Below are 16,979 nucleotides of genomic sequence, written 5' to 3' on the forward strand. Positions count from 1 at the left end.
GCTAACAGAGCAAGCTACATCTCTTGCTTCCTGGCGTGATCAGTGCAAGAGCACCCAGAAGTGAGTGTGCTGTGTTACTGTAGGTTGCTTTGGGTGCAGTCTAGTGGCAATGGTAATGATATTCTCCAGGTTGCTTGTTTTGAGCACATACGTTGAGATGCGTACAAGAGGTCTGGGGCTATTGGTTCCACTTTTCAGGAGGTGCTGAGATGTCAAATTATGCGAAGGCTCAAATTCAGCATGCAATAGTGGGGTTAAATCCAAAGTCCATTTTGAAAATATGTGCCTTTGGCTTACACAGTGCTTAATTGCACAGACCTTTTCTTTCCTGATGCTTAGGCTGCCAGAGCCTCAGCAGGAAAAAAGCTTGACTACAGGAGCTATGAGGTAGGCAGATTATCTCTTTGTTATAAACTTATCTGTTATTTCAATAGCTGAAAGACACCAAGTGAGTAAGCAGAGCTGTAGTTTGATGGCTGATGGCTAGCATTTAAGAGATGTAACGTTTTTTCCTTTTTTGATAGTATGAAATGAGACACACCAAAAACGCTTTAGAGACGTATGGATTGCAAGGTTGCTGCTGTACCTTTTACATAGAGATACAGCAGAACTGATATGTAGTGTATTCCTGATGAAAGAGTTGGGGGGGGGGGGGGGGGAAGAGATTTTAAAATTCTGTTATTGGGAAGCAGTATTACCAAATAATTGAAGATTGTAAGCTCAGATTTCCAACAGGGGCAAATGACGATGAATCTTTTTACTTCAGTAAGAATTATAATATGCAGCATTTGGAAAAAAATATAAAACCAGAATGTTTGCTCATTGTATGTTGTTTGGACATAAGTTTTTTGTGTGTAAGCGACTTAAAAGTTCAAAAGCCATAAAAGATTGTCACCCTTGTATTTGCTATTGAGTTTGCAAAAAGCAGCTGCTTATTAGTTCTTGTTTACTATTAAGATACCACGTCACTGGACAACTGGAATTATCTAAGCAAAATAAGCCTTCGATATTGTACCACTAAAAACAACAGGAACTGTGAACAGGGGACTTACAGTACTTGAATAGTGGCAGGAAACCACAGAACTTTCTGAACTGCATTGATCCTGTTATCTTCTCTGTTTCTAATGAGTGCTTCAAAGGAAGCATAGAAAAAGGAAATCTATGATAAGCCAATGTGAAGAGATCTACCCACATGCAGGTACCAAATGTCAAAAAGATAAAACTTCTGGCTTTCCTTCTTTTCCCTGCTACCCAGATCTGGATGGTATTTGAAGTGCCTAGTGCGCCTTTCAATCTTGCCAAGGCTTTATGAAAATGAAAAACTTAGTTATAAGGGAAATGTAACTTTTTTCTTTATTAATAAAGCATTTCATCTAAGCACTAACCACTGTGGTTCTCTAAATTATAAGGTGCTTTGGCAGGATTAGAAGCTCTAAGGTAACTTAGATACAACTTTGAAAGCCTGAATTTTTCTTGCATGGATGGAGATGTCACTTTAAACTTCTTGTCTCACAACATTTACATCAAATTTTTTGCATTAGCCAGGAACTTGAGAGAAGTGGAAGGTTCTGGGAATTCTTGCAGGAATGAAGAAGTCATCATCAAAGAGCTCAAGAATTGTGCTGGTGATGTGCAAAAGTACAGGCTTCCTTCCTTCCCCATGGAAGTTAAATCCTCACCCCAAGTATGGTGGAGCTTGCACAGAGAAGCAGCCTTCCTCAGGCAAACCCTTTGCAGTAGTTTTGGGCCACAGCAGATAATTCCTGTGACTTAACACCGTAATTCCATGCTGCATTATGTCAGCGTGATCTACCTGGTGTTCTGACTTCTCACTTCTTGCAGTGGCAATAACACCTGGGAGGTGGAAGAGATGGTGTGAGCTGGGAGGTCTTCCATGTGTTTCCAAGGGGAAGGATTAATTTTGCCAGTCTTGAAGGATGCAGCCTGTGCTTTCTGCTCTTTTTACCTGGCTCTGGAATCTATGAGTAGCAGAACAGAAATTGCAGTGTGCAGGCAGAGCATCCAGATGTTTACATATAATAAATTTAAGACAAACAGTAATAGTATAAAACCCCTGCTGCTATGTAATTATCTATGGATATGGATAGGGTAAGGTTTAGCACCGATACAAAGATGTTGCATCCTTTTTTCTTTTCTGTTTTTTAAAGATGAGGACTGTTGAAGCAGAAGAGGGAGAAGAAATCAAAATGTTGAGACGTGATTATTGTAATTATGCTATTTATCAAGACATTCTGAATTCTAGAAGGGAATTTATACTGTACAAAGTAAGAGGCATTACACTGACAAAAATGCTGATTTTGCTCTAAGCAGAAGCCATGGTTAGGAGTACATTCTGCATTTCTAACTACTGATTATTAAGTTAAAGTAAATAACTTTTGTTGAAAGAACAAAGGGAAGTGTTAGGAAGTAGTTGCAAATGAAGGGGGGGTTGACACCTTTTGTTTCTTGTGCAGCAGTTCTTCAGTTCATGGATATTTAAGAAAGAAAGGGTTGGAGTAGAATAGTTCAGTTTTCTGCCTCATGTTTTGGGAGGCCGTTGTGGTCTGTACATTTTTGGATATGGTGAACTCATCTCATGGAATGAATGATTTCCATGAGCTTCCTTGGAGCTGTAAGTTTGTCAGCCAGGTACCTGAGACAGGTTATCTTGAACAAAGGATAAATGAAGCTTGCAAGTTTACTCATTTGCAAGAGTGTCATAATACTTTAGTATCATTTCCATGTCAGTTCTGTTTTTCAAAACACCTATTTTAATCGGATGGTTTCAAAAGGTCTGAGCAGAGATTAGCATCTCTGAGTCTTCTATTTTATCTTTAAAAACATGTCTAGGAGAAATGTCATCTCAAATAGAGATCTTCTTGAAACATAAAAGGCTTTATAGAAACTTTGCAGTAACTTCATTTAATACAAAAGTCTTGTAGTTTTTTCTTGTCTGTTTGCACAGAACAATGTTAAATGAAAAATGAACAAGCATTCACATTACAACTGTGTAATACTGGAAGCTAAGGTATTTCCTGAAGTGTGGGTTAAACTGTTCTAGGGCAACTTTTCCTTAAGATGGGAAATGCGGATCTTCCTGGCTGTGAATGTGAAATGCAGTGAAATTGCTTCTGTGATGGGTTTCTGCTTAACCTGCCAGGTGGAGAGTGTGCACTTCATTTTAGAGATGCACAGCAATTACTTCTCGATAGCTGGGCCACTGAAAGCAATGCATGGCTGAACAGGGAGGTACCACTTAGCAAAAGCAGAAAAACTTAATCTGAATGTACTGATTCTGGTTTCAGCCAGTCCAGGCTGAAGGGCAGAGAAATGTTTGCAGGTAATGGGTGAAAACAGAGTAAAGTTAACCCATTGAAAATAAATGTTTCACACAGAATACTTTCTCTTCTAGGTCTTTTATGGGGGGGGACACGGGGCACAAGACATAAGTGCTTGAATTAGGTTGTTAATTATTAATTATGTCTTTGTTTCCAATTTGCAGTGTGTGCTGTACTTGTGGGCCTTGAAAATCCTTTACCCCAAAACACTGTTTTTACTTCGTGGGAATCATGAATGTAGACATTTAACAGAGTATTTCACATTTAAGCAAGAATGTAAGTCTACCTTAATATTTCTTAACTCCCTTTTCAACAGCTTGATTTGTTATTTTGTAATTATTTGATGCTGTTTACCATCAGTGATTTTAAATATACTTTTCTTGTTAACTGTCATTGAATTGTAATTGCTGTTCCCTGGGAGGGAACATCTTGCAGGGCAGGGCAGGGTGTCTCAGTGTTGGAGAAAGGAAGAGGTTACACACCCCTCGGCAGGTAATGACCTATACAGACCCAGGGGTGTCATCACTTGGTGCTGCAGGTACGGAGACACTTCAGCTTCCCAGCCAGCCTGGCCTGGGAGGCAGCCTGGGGCTACCACAGGACCATCTGGGCCTCAATGCTCTTGGTGAAATCTGCTACTTTTTGCAGTGGCTGACAGTTTGCTGCTCCACACAGCAGCCTGGCAGTCAAAACCTGCCAGCACACCAGCTCTGGCACCTCTGCAGCAGCTCTCTGTTGCTAGTGGAGGAGGTGACATCTTACCCTGTCTCATCTGCAGAAGGGAAAAAATGCAAGGAATTTGTATTTTTGATTGTTTTTTTTTCCCTCTGAATGCAGTGTTTTCACATTTACCCTGTAAGTAGGCTTGAACTTTTTGGTATGTGCTTTTTACAGTAATTCCTTTCTGTGTTGCAAGAAAGGATTTGGTGACACATAAAAAGCTCATTAGATACAGACCTTCACCTGCACAATGAAGCTTTGTATTTTTTTCGGAGACACTGTAAACTGAAGCTCTTGCAATAGGTCTCCATTCCCTTTTATCATCAAGGGTAAAGGAAATGTTAATTGGCGCAAAGGCCTCATGGTTTACTGAGTTTAATATGCCTATTGGTAAATTAACATTTCAGCTTCATTGTACCACCTCGTTCATTTCATAGTGGCATTTCTATAGGTAATTAATTCTAAGGAACTGGGCTAAAGTTCTGATTACTTCATGGAGAGTATATTGTGTCATAATGATGACAACCAGCAGACTTATTAAGGCTTGCTCTATAGATTTCATGGCAGGCTATAACGGTATTTTATTATTGCTTGTTTACACTTAGTTTTTTTTAGAAAGATACGATAAACTTGGCAGAACTTTGATTAATTTCACCTCAGAGTCTGAGGAATTTTTCCAGCAGTGAATAACAATAATCTTAAAGAATATTTTGCATGAGGCAAGCTTTGGTACAGTCTTCAATGCAAGGGAGAGCAGTGAGAACAAGGTTTGAGTTATTAAGCAGCATCCTAATTTATTTTTTCCTCTTAAATATGGATGGCACTTCCTGACACCATCTTAATCTTTAAAAGGTAAAATCAAATATTCAGAGCGTGTATATGATGCCTGCATGGATGCCTTCGACTGCCTTCCCTTGGCTGCTCTGATGAACCAACAGTTCCTGTGTGTACACGGTGGCTTGTCTCCGGAGATCAACACTTTAGATGACATCAGAAAAGTAAGTCTGAATAGTGCTTAGGTCTAATAGGTGAACAGTTAATTGCCAGCAACTAAAACTTGGCTCCTTTCTCAATGTTGTTCATTTGTGTAAGATGCTGGTATGTCATTCTGACACTCGGGTTGACATTATCGCCTTTTAAAGGTCTTTTTAAATAAAACATAAAAGGAATTGCAGCAATTAGTCCCATTTTATTGAGGTAAGGAAATCACCAGCATCCAGTAAAACAAAGGATTTACCGTCTTTGTGTTCTAAAACAAAAAAAAAAGTATTAGGTACGTAAGTAATTACAAGCTAATGAATACATAGTATGAATTTAAGTACTGTCTATTACCACAGTGTAAGCACACCATCTGATTATTCCTTGTGCCTTGTTAGGCATTCTGTACTTTCTTGGCAAAGAGACAAAATATAGCTCTACAAAAACCTCACAATACTTAAAACATTTAATAAAAAAGTATGGTATGATTGCAATGAGTATAGTAAAAATAACATATAACTCTTTAAAAGTGTCAAGGGCTTCATTCTCAATAGGTCCTGCCACATTTTTAATAGTACTGCACTTGAGTGCCTAGCACATTGTCTAAACGAGGCTTTATAAGGTGATGCTTGCGTGGTACTCGTGAGTTATAAGAATTTTCTTACGAACCTCATGAAAGTTCAGGGAACAATGTTGAGCAGTCTCTTCACTGTAATCCAGTGTTGTTGCACGTTATCAGGGGTTAAGTTTTTCTCAGGTGTTTTGTAAAGGAATCTCAGTTGATCTTTCTAAAAGGAGGTATTTAAACCATTAATTCCCAGTATTTCCAGCAGAAAAGATTTTCTTACTTCCTGCCTGCATTTTGAAATCTGCAAACATGGATATATATCCTTCTGAGCTTTAAAGTTACTAAAAGATAAATTATGCTTTGAGGCTAATTTGTGGCCTGGTAAGAAATTAATAATTTTTTTTAATAAATTAAAAATTGAGCCTGTAATTACATGTTCTGGTTTGAAAACAATTAGATTCAGATATTAACTGCACTTTTAAAAGTTACCAAATGTAAAGCTTCATTTCTGAGGTAAAGCTTCACTATCTAATTAGGCAAAAATATTCTCTGCCTAAAATTTAGCTGGCTTTGCAACAATGTAATGACAGAGTAAAGCTGTTCGGCTCTCAGATTCTAGATTAGGGTCATTAACATCTTCACTTCCCCCCCCACTAGCAGGTTAATTCATCATTGGCAATCAGCAGAATTGGGTTTGCATATTTATGAATTGTTGTTTAATTTAAATGAATTATAGTTACAAAAGCAAAGTTACCAATTATGTTAGAGGGCTGAAATAAGTTAGAAGTGTAGGTATGATATGAATATTTCATGATGAGGGCACAAAGGTAGAATCATAGGGGTCTCTTATTAAAACTTTTTAACTGAGTGTTGGAAACATCTAAAATCAATTCTCTCTGAATCTTTTTTCGGGGAGAGGAGGAGGTATATTAGGTGTGCTAATAAATCATTATGCTAATAAATCATTACTTTATCTTTCTGCTAAAGGGTAGGTTTTATATCCAGGAGTTTTTGCAGAGGAATACTGATTTTTAACATTTCACTGTTTTGCTCTGCTTTGTCTTATTTGCCAAATGATTCTATATAATTTGAATTTTTTTATACAATAGTCAGACAAAAAGAGGGATTTTTAGCTGCTTAATTAGGGCTAAGGTTATAAGAGCACTGAGAATATCATGGGAAGATGCTGTAATGCAGAAATGTTGCCTTGGTATTTAAATAAAGATGGGAACTTAAATCAAGATGGGAACTTGCTTTATAATAACTATTGTATTTTTAACTTGAGGTGCCTCACTCACATAAATCAAGTGCCATAACGCTTAAAAAAATCACAAAATACAGAAATACCATCTTCTCTCTTGTCCACTGAAATGCTTGTAAAAATGTGTAGAAAAAGAAAAAAAAAAACCACACAACTGCATTCAAAAATTCATTTAGAATGGGAAACCACTGTATTTCTTAGTTTTCAGTTATATCTGTTCCTCTTTGACAGTGTTAGCAAGGAGTGTTTCACTTTTACTCAAAATCCACTGCTTTAAAACTCAGAGCAGCCTGAAGCTGAAAAACAGATTGCTTTGCGCCTTTGTTTGCCAGCCCACAGAATGAAAAACACTGACTTTGCTTCAGTGTTTCTGTGGTACATGGTTGAAAGAAGTTAGTATTTCTTTGTCTCCTATTTTTCTTAGTTAGATCGATTCAAGGAGCCACCTGCATATGGACCTATGTGTGACATCCTGTGGTCAGACCCGCTGGAGGACTTTGGAAACGAGAAGACTCAGGAACACTTTACTCACAATACAGTCAGGGGGTGCTCGTACTTCTACAGGTGAATATTAGTACATTGAATGGGTTTCTGTATATGGACTTGTCCTGGTTTTTCAGTATAAATGTTTTGCTTGAGGTTTGTAGTTCTGCTTAGGTAATTGAGCCTTTTTTCCTGCGGACTTGCCTTGTTTTCAGGTAAATTCATGTTTCATTTATTCTGTATCTTGCTTTCACCCGTAACTGGGGAACCTTAAAATGACTTAATTTGATTCACCAAAGCCTGTGCGTTTTGCTTATTTCTGTTCTTGTAAGTTAGGGAATGAATGCGTCCCTTCAGAAATGTAGTTACCTGCCCCTTTTTTGTTTGAAAGTTAATTTCAACTTAATTTAACTTAATTTTGAATTAAAAACGCAAGCGGTGGAAAAACTCACTACCTGAGTTATTCTGCAGGGTATGTAAAAATTGTGATTTTTCCCCAAGCAGGTACTTTTTTTTGCCCTGTTTTAGCAAACTTTTGCTTATGTTTGAGAATGGTTCTTCCCAAGAAATTCAGGATTTCAACAGAATTGGTTAAACAGGACTGGCTAAGAGCCAAAATGCAGACAAATGCCTAGAACATTCTTTCAGAAACGCATATGGACTTAAATGTAAAGACATCAAGTTGTGATTCATGTGTGAAATAATTTCTTTTTATTGTTTTTTTTTGTGTAAAATAAATGAGAATATTCCTGAAAAAAGTAATAGTAATGGGGAGGATAGAAGGACATGTAAGCAAATCTCTTAATTTGTGACTATTTAAAGGAAGCTTGCTTCTGTTTCATTTCTGTTTAAGGGTGATTGTCCTTTAAGCATGGGTGTGTGTCAAGAGTGGGAAGGCTGTCTCTCTCCTGTACTTTCAGTGAGTGCTGGGGGATGCCCTCTGACCTCTCTTTGACAATGCACCGGTAGACCAAACCAAGCAATGAATGGTTACCTTTTCCCGGTTCTGCCTGGGTGCTGGCTGCTGCCTTTTTCCATTTCCAGCAGTAGGCGGTTTGGTTTGTAGACCAAGTCCTGTGGACACTGGGCAGAAGACACCCCGTTGGGTGTGCTTAAGCTGGGGATGAACCTCTCAAGCACTACTTCTATTGTCTCTTCATCATAGGACAGGCCTCTGTTACCTCATGACCAGCAGTGATGATGAAGTTGTCCCCTCTTCTTGACAGTGTGGGGATTTGGGGGGATTTTGGCTTTTTCTTTTTTTTGTTAGAGTACTTAAGGACAACTTACAAAGATGCCAGAGTAACAAAACTGGACATTAAATAGCAAAATAAGCAATGTATGCAGGGAATCTTAATTTAAAAATTCGTTTTTGTTGAGGAGAAACGTGAAGATGCTATTGGAATGTTAAGAGGCTGTTGAACCTTTGAAAGGTAGCAGTTCTGTTTTGGCCTGTGCTAGTGACATGCAAGTCCAAGTTTTTCCAACAAGCTCAGCAGAAGTGAGGAATCCACTCTTTTAGCTATCTTATAAAATCTCACCTTGAACATAGCGGATCTGTAGCTGTTCAGTAACATGTAGAAAGCAAATCAGTGGGTTCTACTAGTAACCTGGAGACAGAGCTGCTAGAATCAACCTCCTTTTGGTACCATTAGCAGGAAGGTAACAGATGGTTTGACTCTCAGAAATTAGTTTTCCTGTCCTTTTTTTGAGCTGTAATTGCTGCAGCGTGGGGATGGGCTGAGAACAAAGTGGCTTGCCCTGCAGCCTGGGCTGCTGGCATGTACCTTCTGTGGCAAGTCGCACTGCTCCTTCCGATCAATAATGTCTGGAAGGTGCTTGTTAAATGTGTTTGGTCTCATTACGAAGGAAGGTGTCAAACTGTTGCAAACAATTGATCTGTGCAGAAATGGACTTATGACTCTGAGGGCTAAAATCATTCCTCTTTCTCTCAGCAACACCATACACTGCAGCATGCCTGGGACTCCCAGGCACTGCAGGCAGTGAGCAGTGGTGGTTTCCCCTCATGAACCTCTCTTAGAAAACTGGAGGAAAAAAGCTGTGTGAACATGTCTTGTTGTTATATACGGAACTTATTATATACTGGAAAAACTTTTAGATTCCCCCCCTTCTGGCCCGCCCCCAACCTGAGTCTGTTTCTTTTAATTGCCATAAAATTTCCCTAAAATATGTGTTTTCTCTTGAAAATGTATCCAGTCTGTCCCCCAACTCTTGTTCAGAAAAACTGCATATTACAGGAAAACAGGAAATATTTGGAAGATACCTAATTGTTAGGTTATGTATGAGGGATATGTAACTGCTAAATGATATGAGCAAATGACTAGCTTGGGGTCAACTTATCTGAGGTTATATAAAAGCAAATGTTACTCTTAAAAAAAGTGCTTAGTTGCTCTGGAAGGTGACTAATTGCTTACCTAATGGTAATCCCTGGCAAAAAAAGTATCCATCACTGTGCAATGTGTAATTTTGCTTGACTTTTCTTACTTCCAAGTTATTTCCTGAGAAAAGGAGCAAATTTTCCTAAAGAGCCAGCTCAGCTTGTAAATGAGGACTGAATTATGCAGTCATTCAAGGCAGTCCATTGAGAGGACAGACTTTGTTTATTTTTCAGTGAGTAAAGCTTCTAAAGTTTCTTCAGTCATTTCCAGAAAGGGAAGTTAAAAGATAGCAGTGGGGATTTTAAAGGAAGGTCAGGAAGATTTCAGGCACACACATGAACCAGGGAAATTATTTCTAGATGACAAAGATCTCTTAATCAATTGCAGGAAATAACTGTAATAAATAACTTTATCAGGCATGTTCATTATAATGTCAAGTTTGGACTGACTTTTTGCTGATTTAAAGTTATTTCCTGTAACAAAATCCTATGAGGAAGATAACAGTAACATGGCTTTCTAACTGTGTATATGCAACATTAACAGCACCTTCCAGCTCAGTAGCACATGAAATCTTCTCCATTCAGCCAAAATTCTTTTGTGAAGTGTTGGGCCATTTGTATGGTGTAAATACACATGCAAAAGTATGAAGACTGTGGCTTACAGTAGTCTGACAAGCTTCTTACTGCATTTCCCAGGTGATCATTCACGTACAGCCTGTTGAATTTCAAAATGATAAAGTTTTTCTTTAAGAAGTTTCTTTTTGTGTAGGAGTTCGCAAAGCTGTTATGGCTAGCACTGTGAAATGTCAGATCTTGAAACCACAAGTCTGAACTGTCATTTAGAGATGTAAAGAATAGTGAGCATAATTTTCAAGGGTACTGAAGAGTCAACGCTTAATGCGTGCCTTTTGCACTTAGCAGCATGTTGCAGTGTGGATTGTCAAAATTTATGGATCCTTGCAAAAGCACAATGCCACAGTAAAAAGTACCTGTGAAATTTGAATAGTTCTTGGAAATTCAGTCAAGTTCTCTGTACCTTAAAGTACAACGAGCAATAGCGGTGAGATTTCATTTCCCCTTTCTGAAATTCAGGTTGTACGTTCTCCACAGGACATACGTGTAACATTGCATGTGTGATGCAATTTCATGAAAAAGTAGAAATAATTGATGAAGTGCTAGTTGTCTAAATTGGGTTTTAATTATGAGTCAAGTGAGGCTTTTCTTTAATCCTTACCCAAAATAATGTCATATTCAGGGAATGGTATGAACAAGGAGGAATTAATTTGTCCCTGAGTGATATTCCCCGCTGTCTTTCCCCCAGTATTTTCAGCTGATCCAGCCAGTAAAGAAATTTTCCTTTTTGTTTATCAGATTATCCATTTTTGCCTTAAACTTGTTTAGTGAATGTTTATTTGCACTTAGCTGGTTGTACTGATCTTGCCAATGACCCACACACTTATTTCATGAACTATTGGTACAGTCATTTCGGCATTTCTGTAATAAATGTATCTGACTTGGTAAGATACACTGCTACTTGTCATCCTGAGAATGGCTTCTTTCAGTGATCAGAAAGCTTGAAGAAGTCAGCTAGACTTGTTTTCTCTCTGAAATAATACTGATTTAATGGCAGACAGCCACTAAGTGGGTTTAGGCAATTGTTGAAATGTGGGGAAAAGCCTTTCTAATCCATACTGGGATGGGGAATGTCATCATTACCATAAGATTTACTGGATAGATGAAGAATTAAAATGTTTTTTCATCACATTCAGACAAGGTTGCTATGAGCACGCATAGTGTTTACCATAAAAATTGTGATTGGATCTATGCCCAGCTTGTTTCACTTCCTTCGTGTCAAAGCTTTGGTAAAGAACGTTGGAAGTTTGTTTGCACAACTGAGTTAATTAGTAGTGTCTTATCCTATGTAAGGTACATCAAAGGTTTCCTATCAGGGGTAGGCACATGTGCAAGCTTAATACTCACTTTCTGGGATATTTTATGTGTATAAGAATTGGTTAATTGCTAACTTTTAACAAGAGCATAAAAGTGCCGTGAGCCTGGCCAAAGTCAATTGATGACCTCAGAAATAGATTAGATACTCAGAAGTTCACTTCACGCATGGTGCTCCAGCCTCTTGGGTTTTGTTAGGGAGTTTAATATCAGCTTTTAAGGAATGGCGATCATGTTAAAGCTGTTTGACTGTTGTGACTACATTGTTACATTTTTCCAAAGCAACACAAAACCAAAGGCAGAAATAGTTAGCAGTGACAAGGGTGACCAGCATTGCAGGCTCCTCCAAGAACTTCATTTCCCAGCCTTTAACAGTATTGAAATGGTTCAGCCTTGCAGGTGCTCTGGGGTAGAATAATAACTTGGGGCTGCCAGCATATTGTTTCAGTGGTTTACTTCATATGCACGCTAAGTTTGTAAATATGCAGGGATTAGAGGAATGTCTGCTAAAAGCTTTCGAAACCTGTAGCATGTTTCACCTCAGGGTGTGAGGCAGAGTTGTGTGTTTTCAGGAGCAGCATTTTAAACAGATTCTTTTGCTCACTTTTCCACTCTTCCTTCTCCCAGGCCAGAAGGTTTTTGCTGCCCTCACACTAAATGCCCAGCTCTATTGGTAGAATTCCTTGTGTGCTTCATCAGACCTGGGAACAGATCCAATTTTAAAAGAATGACTCTGCAAAGAAGATACGTATTTATTTGTTCTAATCTCATACAGTTCCCTACTCTGCTTCTCAGTGCATCTTTGCAGACAGCATAGCTAAGGGCTAGAAAAAGCAGGTGGAAGGAGATGTGCTGGGAGCTGCCTAGGACAGCAGAGGAACAAAAGCATTTGCCTTTGGAGGCTGAACTGTGAGGCCAGTGGGCTTTGCTGAAAGCCTGGTTTTATACGTGCATGAATCTTAGAGAAGCCATTGGGCTAAATTTAGATGTCTACTTTTTAAAGAAATGTTTATGCCTCTGTTTTAATAGTACGATGAAGGATATGAAAAAAAATGGATTAATACATCCATTTTTTCCAGTTTTCATTGGAAGAGCAATTTGAAAACATCTACCATTTTGATTCAAATTAGCAAAGTATTGCTTCTCTCCCAAAAGTGCGTAGAAGTAATCAGTGATCATGCAAAAGAGACCTCAGCACAAGTAAACTATGCATGAGGCATTCTAATCAAAAAAGCATGCCGAAGCAGGGAATAATCACAGTCGCATACTCTATGGGGAATAACATCTCTCTAGCTTAGCAGTTGGGTATTTTGTTTTCTCTGTGAGTCAGTGCTCTGCTGTGATTCAGCATGACACATGAAGTACAGGCAGAAGGTTGGGTTGTTGTGGAAAAGCCTGTTGCATGGGCGGGGGGGTGTCTGTTTGTTTGTTTTCTCTCTCAGCCAACTGCTTTATTTCTGGCTCATCTGAATAACAGTCTGGGCTCTGCAAAGCAGGGCAAGGAGGAAAGCATTTCTGGAAGGGTAGTGCTCAGAAAAACTAGTAGGGAATTTGATTGAGATGATAATTTTCATTAGAAAGATTAGAAGAAACATTTCCAAGCAGAAGTCTTTTCTGTAAAAGCTTGTTTCTGATAACTTTTGCCATAATCTTTGTTTTGTTGGCATTTTGCAGGACGTTCTGCTGTTTACCTGGAGAGCGTGCATTTTTGTGTTCGGGAATATCGTTTAATGTCAAACTTCAGTGGGGCAGGAACAAACTGTTGCTAAGAAAGCACTGCAAATAAAAGCCCTGTATTTATTGGGGTAATAGCTTTAAACTGAAAACGAGTAGATTTGGAGTAGATACAAGGAAGAAGTTCTTTATTGTGAGGGAGGTGAGGCACTGGAACAGGCTGCCCAAAAAAACTGTGGCTGTCCCATCCCTGGCAGTGTTCAAGGTCATGTTGGAAAGGGCCTTGAGCAACCTGGTCTAGTGGAAAGTGTCCGGGCCTGTGGCACAGAGGTTGTGACTATATGTTATTTAATGTGCCTTCCAACTCTGCCCATTCTATGATTCTGTTGTCATAACTGTATAGCATATGTGACATCTACATGCAGTGAAAACCTTGCTTCTCCCCAGCCCCCACTTCAACAAGTAGGTGAAGAAGAATGAGAGTTGCTTTGCCATTTTCAAAACAAAATATTCAGGTAAACTGCTCATGGATTGTCATGGTCTGGGTAATAGGGGTGCTTACTCATTACGGATACCATGCTATTCACTTAGAAGAAAAGATGGCAGCCAGGCTTTTCTTTTTTGTGTATTTGCATGGAGGACTATGTGACATCTCTGCCTTTCTAGATGTGAGCCCTATAGAATCAGCCCAGTTCTGCTAGTGGAGTTCTGTTTTCCACAGATTTATGAAGAATAAAGTAATTAAAGAATAACCTCCCCCCCTCCCCTTTTTGTACTTCAAAGTGGAAAGAAGATTCTATCATGTCTATGTAGGAGCATTTTCTTTTACCGCTTCATTATATCTTCTTTAAAAGCAGTACTTAACACTGGATGAAAAGAATATTATGGGGGAAAATGCAATAGGCTAGACATTTTGAGCAGCTGCACTGATAATGAACATAATCAACTGTCTATCAGATTTTTCATTAGACCCCAGTTTTCAGAATTTAATGTAAAAATTTCTAAACAAAATGTACCATAAGTCTGCATTTAGTCACAATTAATTATGAAAAGAAATGTATGCAAATTAGTTCTCATTTGCCAGTGGGTTGAATGGCAGCTTGTCAGCAGTTGAGATCACTGCAGTTGCCAAAACGATACCCCACATAATTTGGGAATTGAAATTACTTCATCATGGCAATCTTTTTAGATAATTTCAAATACCAAACCTTCAACTGAGAATATATGCTAGATGGGTCAAGTCCAAAACCAGCAATATACCATTCTACTGCGTTTGTAACCTCTAGCTGCAAATGACATTTTTGCTTCAAAATATGCAAGAAAGTTGGAAGCAAGAGTAGCATTTGTCTTGGATAAACTGAAGGAAGGTGATGCATTAGATTCTGCAAGGGTTTTTTTGTATGAATTTTCATCTCTTCAATGCATGAAGTTAGAAACTGATGGTGCTGTTAAGTGATTGCAAGTGGGCTCTGAAGGTGGTCCCTGAAATCAGGGCTGGCGCAGCAGGTCTTTTGTACAGTGTTTAGTTGAGGGGGTTTTGTTTGTTTTTTTCTTTGTTTGTTGTTTTTGTTTGTTTGTTTGATTGATTGATTTTTTTCCTTTTTTTTCCTCCTTGGAGATTTGGAGACTCTAGAAGTTTGTGTTATTTACAGGCACACTGCAAGCCCATCATGCTGCAGAACCAGCATAGAACTGACCATAGAGATGCCTTTATGTCTTTCCCAACACCTTGTATTTCCTTCTTTAAGCCCTTCCAGCTATTCTATTATTTGAACTATGGGAGAGCTGAATCGATAGTGGAAAATAAACATGGTGAAGGGTTGTTATTGCAGAGTCTATTTTGCTTTCTGTACAGCCATTGGGTGACATTTCAGAACTGCTATGTGAGGTTTACACCTTTTGCCACCAGTTTTGATTTTTTATTTTTTATTTTTTTTAACTTTTGAGCAACAGGTTTTTTTTTAATTGTTGCTCTCCAGCTTGCCCAGCAATGAGAAGAAGGAATTGAACATCTACGTGTCACATCCTGGGCCTCAAATCCAGGAAAATGTGTCCCGGTCTCAGGTCAGACATTGCTCTGGGGCAGGCTGCGCTCTGAAGGCAGCCCCGTTCTCCACCCTTGCCAGCCTGCCTCTCTACCATGCTGGCCTCAGAGCTCGGGCACTTGGAGCCGGTCAGGCTCCTGGCAGACAGAGGGGCACAGAAAAGTAGCAGCTCTGACTCCTGTGCCTGGCCAGCTTGTCCTGCTGCTGATGTGCCGGCAACCTCTGGTACTGGAAGTAAATTCAGATAGTGACAGGAAGTGGTAATACTTGTTTCTCCCCAGGTTTAATGTTTTAAGTGCAACTCTATTAAGCTGCAAAGGATAAGGCAAAGCAAATTATATAGGACTGGCCCAAAGAGGGAAGAAAGGGAATATTACTCTAGATGTTGTCTGAATAAAGACTCCCACCCCTTCGATGTTTTTAAGGGTCTGGGAATGTTTTGCGAAACCTGTGAAGTATTTTTTTATTCTGGTGCCGCTTCACCTTTATCCTTTTCCATGCATGATCTTTGTTCTGTTTTTGCTCTTGCTATAGTCGGCTTTTGACAGGGGAAGCCAGGAAGTTTTGACTTTCTTGGGTTCTGTATTAAATTACTAATGATAGCAGAAGAGAGGTTTTGCTTCCTGACATGATAGATGGTCATTGTGGTTTTTATCCTTTAATACAGGCATGGAGAGTTATCAGTGGTTTAAATGCAAGAAGAAAACAGCATTGCAGAAAAAAAAACCTTACTTTTGAAAGCAACAAAATGGAGTAATTTTAAGTTCTATAACGCTTAATTTTAAATAGCTTTTCTTGAAAACTTAATTTTTCACACTTATGCTGTCGAAACTGTTATGTTTTGTTTTTCCTGTATGTGATTTCCATATGTGTTCACTGTCTTAAACAGCAAAAATAGTTTTCACAGGGCTGAGGTTGTAAGAAAGGGCTCCTCCATTCGCCTTGAAAGCAACACTGTCCATGTGCAGTGAAAAATGTGATAGAGATTCCTCTATCATCATTTTCACCTAGTGATTTTGTTTTCATACAGTAGAACACGTACTGGAAAGATGCATTCAGTGAGCACATTTTCAGGGTTTCAGAAGTAATAAATTTACATTTCAGGTTGGGGAAAAGATAGCTCTTGCTTATCAAGGAGATCAAGTTCAGAAGATCAAAAGTCTCCAGTTTGGAGATTGAGTTGCCTTTCTTCTTTCTTTCTCCCTCTCTTTCCACACACCACCTTATTATCTGGTGTTCATAAGCAGCGTGTGCATACGCCATTAGTGGGTAAGAAGTTTTCTGTTGCAAGAAACCCACTGTATCACGTTTTTCTGAGTACATCAAATCTTAAAGTATAATAAATTATTTCTGACAGGCAATAGGGTGATTTTTGCCATGTAATGAATTGCACCTCTCTAGTATTCCTCTTCGTGCAGGAATGGGGTAGAATTGAAGAAGGTGCTGCTGCTAGTATTGTCTCCATTGAAATCTGCCTGCAGAACAGGGTCTGATTTCATGAATGATGCATGTTGGACAAAACGTTTTTTGAAAGCTAGAGCTAAATGTGGTGCTTCTGATAATGCCA

General features: G+C 38.9%; 2 protein-coding genes across 3 annotated transcripts in view; both read left to right on the forward strand.

The window, feature by feature from the left end:
- EMCN (endomucin) overlaps positions 1 to 16,979 on the forward strand; it is a 434,433-nt gene that overhangs the window by 238,009 nt on the left and 179,445 nt on the right. The window lies entirely within an intron of this gene.
- The window catches only part of PPP3CA (protein phosphatase 3 catalytic subunit alpha), a 189,685-nt gene that overhangs the window by 138,139 nt on the left and 34,567 nt on the right, over positions 1 to 16,979 (forward strand). For both annotated transcript variants that reach the window (XM_062636717.1, XM_062636718.1), the window contains exons 4-6: positions 3,503 to 3,614; positions 4,911 to 5,056; positions 7,290 to 7,429. In XM_062636717.1, coding sequence (XP_062492701.1) covers positions 3,503 to 3,614; positions 4,911 to 5,056; positions 7,290 to 7,429 — 398 coding nt within the window. The remainder of the gene's footprint in view (positions 1 to 3,502; positions 3,615 to 4,910; positions 5,057 to 7,289; positions 7,430 to 16,979) is intronic.

The sequence above is a fragment of the Pezoporus occidentalis genome, unplaced genomic scaffold (assembly GCF_034315485.1).
Source record: "Pezoporus occidentalis ecotype Australia unplaced genomic scaffold, CSIRO_AGI_Poc_V1 ctg49, whole genome shotgun sequence".
NCBI classification, from domain to species: domain Eukaryota; kingdom Metazoa; phylum Chordata; class Aves; order Psittaciformes; family Psittacidae; genus Pezoporus; species Pezoporus occidentalis.